Source organism: Formica exsecta, unplaced genomic scaffold (genome assembly GCF_003651465.1).
Source record: "Formica exsecta isolate Colony F162 unplaced genomic scaffold, ASM365146v1 scaffold826, whole genome shotgun sequence".
NCBI lineage: Eukaryota > Metazoa > Arthropoda > Insecta > Hymenoptera > Formicidae > Formica > Formica exsecta.
The window spans coordinates 495,143-505,381 of record NW_021853596.1 but is presented as its reverse complement, the minus strand read 5'-3'; the positions used below and the strand labels follow the sequence as shown (position 1 = coordinate 505,381).

General features: G+C 34.3%; 3 protein-coding genes across 6 annotated transcripts; 1 reads left to right on the top strand and 2 right to left on the bottom strand.

Annotated features, from left to right (window-relative positions):
* Nucleotides 1-844: 844 nt before the first annotated feature.
* LOC115244667 (zinc finger CCHC-type and RNA-binding motif-containing protein 1-like) lies at nt 845-2,496 on the bottom strand. The gene is made up of 4 exons (XM_029822519.1): nt 2,127-2,496; nt 1,937-2,048; nt 1,398-1,745; nt 845-1,284 (listed from the first exon to the last, which is right to left on the bottom strand). The coding sequence occupies exons 1-4, from the start codon at nt 2,237-2,239 to the stop codon at nt 1,156-1,158; spliced, it is 702 nt and encodes a 233-aa protein (XP_029678379.1). The 5' UTR covers nt 2,240-2,496; the 3' UTR covers nt 845-1,155.
* Nucleotides 2,497-3,176: 680 nt separating this feature from the next.
* LOC115244665 (centrosome-associated zinc finger protein CP190-like) lies at nt 3,177-7,925 on the bottom strand. Of its 4 annotated transcripts, none has more exons than XM_029822515.1 (5): nt 7,780-7,925; nt 6,521-6,720; nt 6,307-6,446; nt 5,981-6,232; nt 3,864-5,898 (listed from the first exon to the last, which is right to left on the bottom strand). In XM_029822515.1, exons 2-5 carry the CDS (start codon nt 6,686-6,688, stop codon nt 3,864-3,866), a joined length of 2,595 nt encoding a protein of 864 aa, XP_029678375.1. In that variant the 5' UTR covers nt 6,689-6,720; nt 7,780-7,925. The 4 variants fall into 4 exon arrangements, with proteins under 4 accessions (XP_029678377.1, XP_029678375.1, XP_029678376.1 ...); XM_029822516.1 differs by having other exon boundaries at nt 7,791-7,923; XM_029822514.1 differs by lacking the exon at nt 7,780-7,925 and adding an exon at nt 7,618-7,772.
* Nucleotides 7,926-8,343: 418 nt separating this feature from the next.
* LOC115244653 (NADH dehydrogenase [ubiquinone] 1 alpha subcomplex subunit 13) lies at nt 8,344-9,610 on the top strand. Its single transcript, XM_029822483.1, has 3 exons — nt 8,344-8,654; nt 8,780-8,930; nt 9,204-9,610. The coding sequence occupies exons 1-3, from the start codon at nt 8,552-8,554 to the stop codon at nt 9,409-9,411; spliced, it is 462 nt and encodes a 153-aa protein (XP_029678343.1). The 5' UTR covers nt 8,344-8,551; the 3' UTR covers nt 9,412-9,610.
* Nucleotides 9,611-10,239: the final 629 nt, after the last annotated feature.

Here is a 10,239-nt window from a genome sequence, read left to right as displayed (position 1 = left end):
TATAAAATAATTAAAAATTAATATATAATTGTTAAAAAGTTAAAAAATTTATGTATATAATGTATGTAATATATATATAATTTATTGAGGAATTATGATATTTACATATGTGCTTATTTAATAATGGTATATCGTTCAATGCATTTCATAATTTTTTGTTTTTACCATTATAAATACATTAATATATTAGTTATGTGTTTAAATATTTTATCATAATTATTGTATATGTATATACTTTACATAAATATTTAATTATTGTTTTGAAATAGATTCCATTATAACAACATTAATTTAAATTTTGCGTTACCAAGATCATCAATATTACATATTTAAAAGAAATGTTGTACGAAAGCACATGTTAATTTGATGTTAAATTGAATCTTATTGTTAGCGCATGATGATTAATATTAAATATTTAAAAGAGATATGGAAATATAAAAACAACATGCAATTTTTAATAAAGACTAATTTTTAATTTTTGTTTAAAATATCTCTTATTCTTTCTTTGAAAATGAAACTTTATTAACTTGAGGCATTCTGTATATATATATATATATAACTGCATTAAATGCGCTATTGTAATTAATATTGTTATTTGATAGTTTGTGCAATCTCGTTTGTTAAAAGTGTCAAGCTCAAAGCTTATATGAGAAAGATAATTTTTATCTCTAAATATGTTAAAACTATTTGATTAATACTCCTGCCATTGCTGACAGTAAAATTAAATCAAAAAGAACAAATCTGGAGTATCTTTTACTATAGCTCTTTAACTTTGGACCTTAGGAACAAGAATGATATCAATAATTTTCATAAATTAATAATTGAATTAGATATCTTAGATAGCTCACTTATTAATATAATATTTATTAATCATTGAATTTTCAATCGGATAGAAAATATCAATAAATTTTAAAAGTTACAATGAATATTTAACAACCAAGAAAAGGTAAAGATCTACCAATACAAAAGTATGATTTAAACATTTTATGTCACGAGTTTTAAATATTAATTCGTTGAATTTCTCTTAAGCTAATAAATAAATATGTAATTTTCTAACCCTTAGAAGTATTATTTATAATAATTTACAGTAATCACTTTTAATTATTATTTATATTTCCAATATTATATATTATTGATGTCATATAATAATATATATTATTCACTGAAATATTCTTCGTCGCTAAAATAGTGATGCTTTTTATAACGTTTTTTTGGTACAGATAAACTTTCTTTTCTATTACATTCGTTTGTTGTTTGACTATGTTCCAATTCAATCTGTCTTTGCTGAAATCGTCAAATAACATATCAATGAAAATGTTAACTTTTTATTCTATAAGATTTCTTTTTTTTTTTCTCTTCAGTTTTTAATTAAAGATTTAAACATTATAGCTGCATACCTCAAATGCAATGACAGCGCTTAGTGTTTCAGGCTCCTCTTCCGTATCGTCATCGACATCATCGACGTCATTGGTGTTTCGCCTTGGTCTTCTCGTCGCTTCATCACTATCAGTATCGAGGTAACTAGTATCACACTTCTCTTGCTTCACATTCTTCTTTCGTATCCTGACTCTTTTTGGTGGCGGTTTTCTGGGACCTAATACATTGTTGCTGCAGCAATAAGATAAATGTCCATCTTGTCCGCATTCATAACACTGAGATTTGTCCGGATAATCTCTGCGTCGTATGAATTCAGTGCTACGACCATTGTCAACTGCAATGGAACTTTTCACAGTTCGACCAAGTATCTAATATAATTGACAGAAAAAAAGATTGAGGGATGTTAATAATATGTAGATGGTTTCCATTGATATAAAAGTTAATCATAATTTGATTCTCTGTGTTAGATAAGCAATCAAATCATGATTATATATAAAATAACAAAAATGAACGCGGTATTAAGCGATAAAGCATAAATGGCAAAAATTTAAATCTCTACCTCTTTGTTATTGAGGGCTTTCGCGCAGGATACGGCATCTTCTGCTTTAAGAAATAACACAAAGGCGACACCGCGGCTACGTCGCGTTACCTTGTCTTTCAATATCGTTACTCTGAAAATATAAACGACAAATTAATGGGCATTCACACAATAAATTACAAGGCACTTCATTGTTATAATTACTACTCACTTGACAATTTTTCCATAACCGTCCAACAGCTGATGTATATCATTGTTGGTTAAGGAAAACGGTAAATTCGACATATAAACAGTGGACTTACTTGGTGCAATATGACCACTCATGTTTTCTCTCAATTCTATTTTATTTTATAATTTCATTATAAAATCTTCGCGAATCTCCTTATTTCGTGCAAATAAAATATCCCATCAAAAAATATTCCACTCTTCTTTTTAGTTTTTTTCTTTTTGAGAATGCTTCCAACTTCCAACTAGGGTTGCTGCGATACTTGCTTCCAGCTCTAACACTCTAACCTCTAACACTCTAACCTCTAACAACACTAAGATAAAGCCTGTATCAGACTAATCAGACTACCATAGATATATATAGACTGGATTGAGCATTGTGAGATAGACAAACGTGCGCTTGCTGTAGAAAAAGAGGTACTATATGGGAGGCCTATGTTTGTCTCTTTTCCTAGCATCTCATTGGTGATTTTCTATATGGAGGGGGATAAAATCACCAATGAGATGCTAGGAAAAGAGACAAAATAGGCCTCCCATATAGTACCTCTCTCTCTACAGCGAGCACGTGTTTGTCTTTTGTCTATCGTAAGCTCAGTCCATTCTATATGTCTATGCAGACTACGCATTGAGGATTGAGATCAAAGATTGAAATTTGAGTAATCAGGACAAAGAAATCTGCAGTTTCTTTTGTTCTAATTAGTCAAATTTCAGTCTTTAATCTTCAATTTTCAATGCGTAGTCTGATACGGGCTTTAGGGTACCTCTAACCTTACAGAAGCTGGGAGTAGAATCAACAAAAATATTTGCCAAAATATGTATATACATATAAAGCTAAATTTCGTGTACTAAATGATCGATACAGATATTTTGCGTTTATTTATGTACATTTTTTATGTAATATGATAATAATACGACTGGGCAAAATTTACTTTAAAATGTAAAACCAATTGCATTTATAACTTGCAATTATATGTATATAAGCTTTTGCCTTATAGAAATTAGGGTTTATTATTTATCATATTGTAAAAGGCAGAGCTTGGAAGAAACATTTATTTTAAAAATTATTTTTTACGTGATATATTTTCATTTTCCAGAACAGTATTAACCTACGAGATTGGTCAGCGATATGCTTTGGCATATACTGTGGATTTTCATAAAATTAATCTATATTCTTAATTAATAAGTGTAACATATATTTTTATAAGATTTATATTTAAGCAGATATAAACGTTTTTATAATAATAAAAAAAATTTTTTTTTCCATTTAGAGACTATAAATCCTTATACAGAGCTTTTACAAATGTAAGGGCTATACATGTCGAGATGTACGTTTCGTACTTTTGTATTTTGCATTGCAAAATATATTATATTTTGCTTCACATGTTAGAAGCTTGCATTAATAAGATAATCCAAAAATTACAATGTGTCGGTGCAACAATAGAATTCACATATACAAGCGCAGTACAATTTCTTCAATATTCATATTGTATTCCCTGTTGCTAGTAAATATAAAACGTGATTAATTTTGTTGGTTTACTGCTAAATCGCGAAGTCAGCATGGCTACACTACATTTGTTACATCACCGACCACTATCAACAAGCATTACACAGAGTAAAGTATAAAACAAGACTTCATTGAAACATTTAATTAGAGAATATAGCCATGATGAAAATTAATAACATATTACATAAGCAAATAAGATAATATTCAACGTTACAATATTCATGACTCCATCGTTTCCGCGCTATCCTCGTCCCATTCTGTGGCGAAACTTTGCATTTTCTTGTGCTGTTTATCAGTTATTTGTTCCATATCTTCTTCTCCCTCGACGTGCTCTTCCTCAATAATCATGACGGATTCTTGATTATCATCCATACTGTTATTACTCTGTTCGCTGCATTGTTCCTCATCATACTCCACTATCTCCGTTTGTTCCTCGACGTATTGTATCACTTCCTCGACCTGATTATCGGCACAATCCTCCAACATGTGTTGAGTCACCTCCTGCATCTCCTCCTCCATAACTTCTTCGACCTCTTCAACTACTTCCTCGACTATTTCCTCGGTATCCTGCGTAACTTCAGCAGGCTGATAACTCTCATAAGATCGATGATCAGTCTCCTCGACGCCGTGAATGTATACGATCATTCCATCGTCTGTACCCTGCATCACTATCTGCTCATTATCAGCGATATCCAACTGCTGCGGTTGCTGATGATGATCGTTCTCGACGTGCTGATAATTTTCATCGTTATTCACCAGCATAATCATATCCTGACCCTCTAACTCATGCTCGTTATAAGTGATATTATGCGTTATGTCATCTAACATGTCTGGCACGATGTATTGATCGTCATTCGTGGTTTTTACCATCGTTATAGTTGCAGCCTCTTGTGTGTCTACAGTGGCATCTGTATCATCTCCAACACCGAGAGAAGCGGCTATGCCGCTGGCAACGTGGCTGAGAGCCTCTGCTTCGGATGATGGTTCCAGCGAGATGGTCGGTGTGGACGGCGCGGATTCACTCGTATCCCTATGTAACTCCTTGTGCGCGCAGTCTAAATGTACTTGCAAATTCGTTAGGCGCACAAAGACCTTGCCGCAGTATGGACAACGATGGCCCTTCGTCTCCTTGCCATCTGCCATACCTCCATGTCCGCTATTCAATTCGTGCGTGGTAAGTTCGGTGATGCTCTTAAACGATTGATTGCACTGGCCGCATTGAATATCCTCAGAAGGTAGAGAATGATGTCTGGTAGCGGGTCGATGATTATGATTTATTTGATGACGCACCAGCAAAGTCTCCGAGAGAGCGACATACGAGCAGGCCTGGCACTTTGGGAAGCACATGCTCTTAGGCGGTGGCACGTTGTGCTTGGTATAAAGATGATACATCAGGATGTTGCGCTTAGTCGCTTTGTAGCCGCAATGTTCGCAAACTCTCGGATCAAACTTCTCCTCATGTACATCCTGCATGTGTCTTCTATACATGTAGTAATTCGTATACTCCTCATCCAAGTCACATTTGTTGCATTTCCAGGGACCTGTCTCGCCATCGATATTGCCGTTGCACTTGGAATCGTTCTCATCGCCATTATTGGACAATAGGTGATCGGATTTCAGAACCACATAAGATACTTTTGTTTTGCACGCGGTATTGCTATCGGAGGATTTCGTTTCCTTCTGCATGATCTTCAATCGAATATTTTTATTGTTCTTCACTAAATGCGGATACTTCTTTAATACTTCTCTAATGATCTTTGCGTGATTGTTGATGGAATCGTCGGTGCTCGATCGAAGATTTGATGTAGGCTTCTCCACATTTTCCTTCTCTTCCAGATCGAAACGCACTCGTTTGGACTGTCCTTCCGAAGATTTTTGGAAACTCTTCGATATACTCCAATCATCATCCGAATTCGCGTCTCTCGAACTTTTCTCATTCCCCTGATTTTCTTCCTCCTCATCTTCAGTTGTGTCATTTTTACTATCCCTATCTGGGGAACGTTTACGAGAGGCGTTTCCTTTTTTATACGCATCCGATGCTTGGACAATAGGCTTTGTATTATACGTAATATCGTCGAACGATGAAAATACTCCAAGAGCAATATCATCCGCTTCCGGAAAATCGAATCTAGATGGACCGGGAGTTGCCTCTTGAGGTTTGTGCATCGACGATGTGCCATGGAATGTTCGTACTTCGTAATTCATTGCAGGTATAGATGGAGACTCGTCCAGTTTTCTCTTCCAAATTGGAAGTCTTTAATAATAATGAAGAATTATTGATATTTTATTATTATAGATAAAATTGTGCTTGGAACATTATATCATGGAATACATACTTTCTGCCAGGCAATGGCTGACCAGATAAGGTCGACATAGAGCTAATAACAGGTTTTGTAATTGGAGTTGACGGTTTCGAGCTGGTTATCGTTGATCGCGGGGGTGTCTTTGCCGTTTCGGCCTGTAAATTGCTAGTGTTGAATTGAGCATCGAGCAATTTTGTTAGCACTGTCATATTCATTTTTTGCGCCGTACGGTACAAAGCATGCTGTTCCGACGTCCAGTATTCCAATTGTCCAGTGTACATAAAGCTGTACATATAAATGCAATCATACATATAAAATTGATAAGAATATTTCAACAATAAATATTTAGGTACACACACCTTATAATAGATTTAACACACTCGTAAGGCATGTCTGAAGGCATAGTAAGTATACCATTAAAGTTTTCATCCTTTTCTTTCTGCTGCTGGTCAAGTTGCATAAAATAGTCTGTACATGTTGCAACTACAAGTTGATGGGCCTACAAAAATTGTTATTTATGTATTCAGAATTATTATATAAGCAATATATAATAATATCTCATATTATTTATACCTGTACAATAATATCACTTGTAGGAAATCTAATTTTAAGATCAAGAAATTGTTCATCGGAGTAAAGCTGCTGCACTCGCTGGAGAAAAAATGATCCCCAATTATCCACCTTTACTTGCTTTAACCCACGTGAAGGGGGTGACTTTTCTTGAATTATTCCCGACTCCATTATGAAGAATTTGATAAAAATATTAACACCTCCTGATTGACATAATAAAAATTACATAATAGTTGGATACAAATATTAGAAAAATGTCCAAACATTACTAAATAAACTAAATCTTTTTGTATTTTTTGGATTATTACAAATTACAGAAAAAATAAAGTATTGAAAACTGTAATCTTTCATATAATATACTATCTAATAAATTAAAGAATTGTGATCTGGATAAGTAATTTATGTCAATTATTCATTATTTTACTTATAATCTTTACACTTTATTCTACAAACATTAAATAATATGTAGATTTATAAAATGCATTTGTGTATATATATATACATTATATTATATACATTATTGTGACAGTAAAGTACCACAATAGTATGAGATAATCGGATAAAATAATTACATCGCATTTTTTTTTATACTATAATTATAATAACTATAACAATTATGATCTACTATTGCATGAGTACATTGCACACAATCGGAAAAAGTAGAGTAACATATAATCTTGACGTACGATTTTATAAATGAAATGTGTGTGTATGTGAGTATGAGTGTGTGAGTACAACAGTAAGTCTAATCTTCTCAATCTAAGGAAACGCAAAATAGCTTGAAAATATTCTATCAACACGTCGTACGCGACAGACCAATCCATCCTCATTCAATCGAGGATAGTAAGGGCCGCATATGCAACTCTAACATCTTCGCCCCGCGCTTTGCGATACTCCACATATAATATCAACGCGCGCGCGTTTCATGTTACACGGGAATTAAAAAAAAAAAAAAAAAAAAAAAAAAAAAACAAAGAAAAATACGGTGTATCTTTCCCGCATCCCTCGCATCAAGGAACGCGATTTTGCAAAGAAAGAGGCGAGGATATCGAAAGGATCGAGAGCGCGGGCGACTTGATCTCGAGGGGGAACGACATTACGTTATAATCGCGTGCCACATCCTCCCAACGGCCCGGAGAAAGACGCTGGTCGCGTCCACGGCGTCCTCTTCGAGTCGCCCGCGATCAGCGTTACCCGGCTCCGCGACCGATCCGCTTCGTGCGCGTACATACGCGAATCGAAAATACTCGTATTGCACTTACAAGTCGCATACCTATTCGCAGCAGGTCCTCAATATTTCCCGTTCAGCACCATCTCTTACGAATTTTCTCAGTATGCAATCAACAGCAAGGCATCCCATTATGTGTCGTGACTCACAGATGGAGCTGCGTCGCCTTCGATGTCGCGGCGAGCATAAAGGTATCGGTTTGACAAGAGCGTGCACTCCACGTGGCGTCGCGAACGTTTCGAGGTGTTCGATTGGTCACGATCTTTCTCTGGAAGCAATCTTCGAATTTTGTATTCAACTTGAAGCGTCGATATTTTAAACATTTACGTTTCTCTGAATCGAATGTGCCTCGAAGATGAATATAAAATAATGATAATTCTGATAATCAGATCTGATAATTAATAATTGATTACATACAAATTAAATGAATTTGTAATTAAATATGTATTTATGAGAATAAGACTTTATTGAGATCTAAAACCGAAGATACATTTCTTGATTTGTCCATATTGTGGACTTTATCCAAACAACGAAAAAATATAAAAGACGATTAAAATCTAAACGTTCTGGAATTATCTTTACGTCAATTCGGCAGGACTTTAGTAATCAAATTATATATATATTATGATTAGTATCGTATTGTTACACATTGAATTTCTATCTCTTTACTACGGAGACGGAGAACAAGTAACAAGTGTGACGTATGATGGACGAATAATATTTCCGAGGTCCTTTCACGCGTGAGATATAATTAAGTGATATTCTAATTCGAGTAACACTGTCGCAGGAGAAAATACTGACGAAGAATGGACGCAACTACGGCGGGCAAAAGGGTGCAGGACCTACCACCGAAAGGAGGCTATGATCCTATACAAACGGATCGGGTGAAAATTCGCACCGTTCTCGGAGGTAAAGCACGACAGATTTATCAGCTATATCAATACAATTTTATATTTACAATACAATTTTATTTATCGGGTACTTAACAGTGGCCTACAGTGTTACATAATAATGTTTTCATTACAACTTTGCAGCGAGGAGTACGTTGGCGATTTTCTTGGCCACCACAGCTTTGGGAGCCTACACCCACTATCTGAATTATAAGTTGGTTAAACGGAATCAGATTGAGATGAGAAGCGCACGTCTGGCTATATGGCCAGCACTGATAGCGGAACGAGATAGAGCGTACGGACGTCATATTCTGTGTATTCATAATCCGTTCTTATATTTAAGATCCTTTTAAATAAGGTCTGAAAATGTCATATTTCATTGGCTAGATGGAATCTTAAGACGACCTGAGACCTGAGACCACACTTAAGATGGTCTTAAATATAAGAATGTGAACTATGCGTAACTATAATACAGGTCCATGTGTACTTTTGATCCAATTAGCAATTAGATATTAATTAGATGACCATGAATTCTTTGACGCCTAATAATTTCTTTCTTTTTGTGTAGTGTCTTGAGACAAATGAGACGCAATCGAGATGAGGAAGCAGAGTTAATGAAGAATGTCGAGGGATGGGAAGTTGGTACATACTACGGAGAACCAATATACTTCCTGGATGATGAAAATCAGTTTAGGGAACCTCTGTTTTTCGAACACTTTGCACATGCTGATCCAGTCGATGTCTCTGCACGTTCTACTCGTTATTTCATGACATAAAAAGTGTTGTTAACATTTGGGATTGATGTAGGTTCTGGCTAATTATGGCTTATTATAAATTATAAATCTAACAAACCTGCATACGTAGTCTATTGATAATAACAAGAAGTGTAATTATATCGTGAGTTGTAAATTATTATGAGTAACATTTTCAATATCTACAGGTTAAAATAAAATCATTCTGTAATTCCTGTATGCAAATATTTCTTTATATTCTTCTTTATCAATTTTTATTGTTTATTTCAGTAACTTGAAGATAAAATGATATAAGCTTAATGAAATATATGTTCTTGTTATTTTATGTCTTTTTTCTCTTTAAGTTATTTATATAATAAATAACAAATAAAATGTTTATATATAATTTTTAATTATTATTTATATTTATATTTTTATTTATGTTTATTTTTTTTTATTATTTATGAATATATAGTTGAATTATGTCTAATTTTACATTTATCTCTCGAATTTCATAAATTATAGATGCATGAAATGCTAGATAAGTGAAACAGAGAGAAGCTTGATAGAGAAAGAGAGAGAGAGAGAGAGGCCACGTCGCTGCTTTTTTGTATGACGCTTTTTCTAGTTAATACAATAGCGCCAACTAGATCCATTTTAGAGCCGGCGGAACTACATGACCAAATTCACTTTTCGGTGGCACGGTCAAATGGCCGGTTGATGCATGTCCGCGCTAGATCCATAATTGTGTGGATCAAAAATGCGGAGAAATATTATGGATTTATTAATGCGATTTTTTATTAACTGCGCGTGATGTTTTGTTATTCTCGTACTACTAATAGGACGGCAATAATAAGTTATTATTGAAGAATT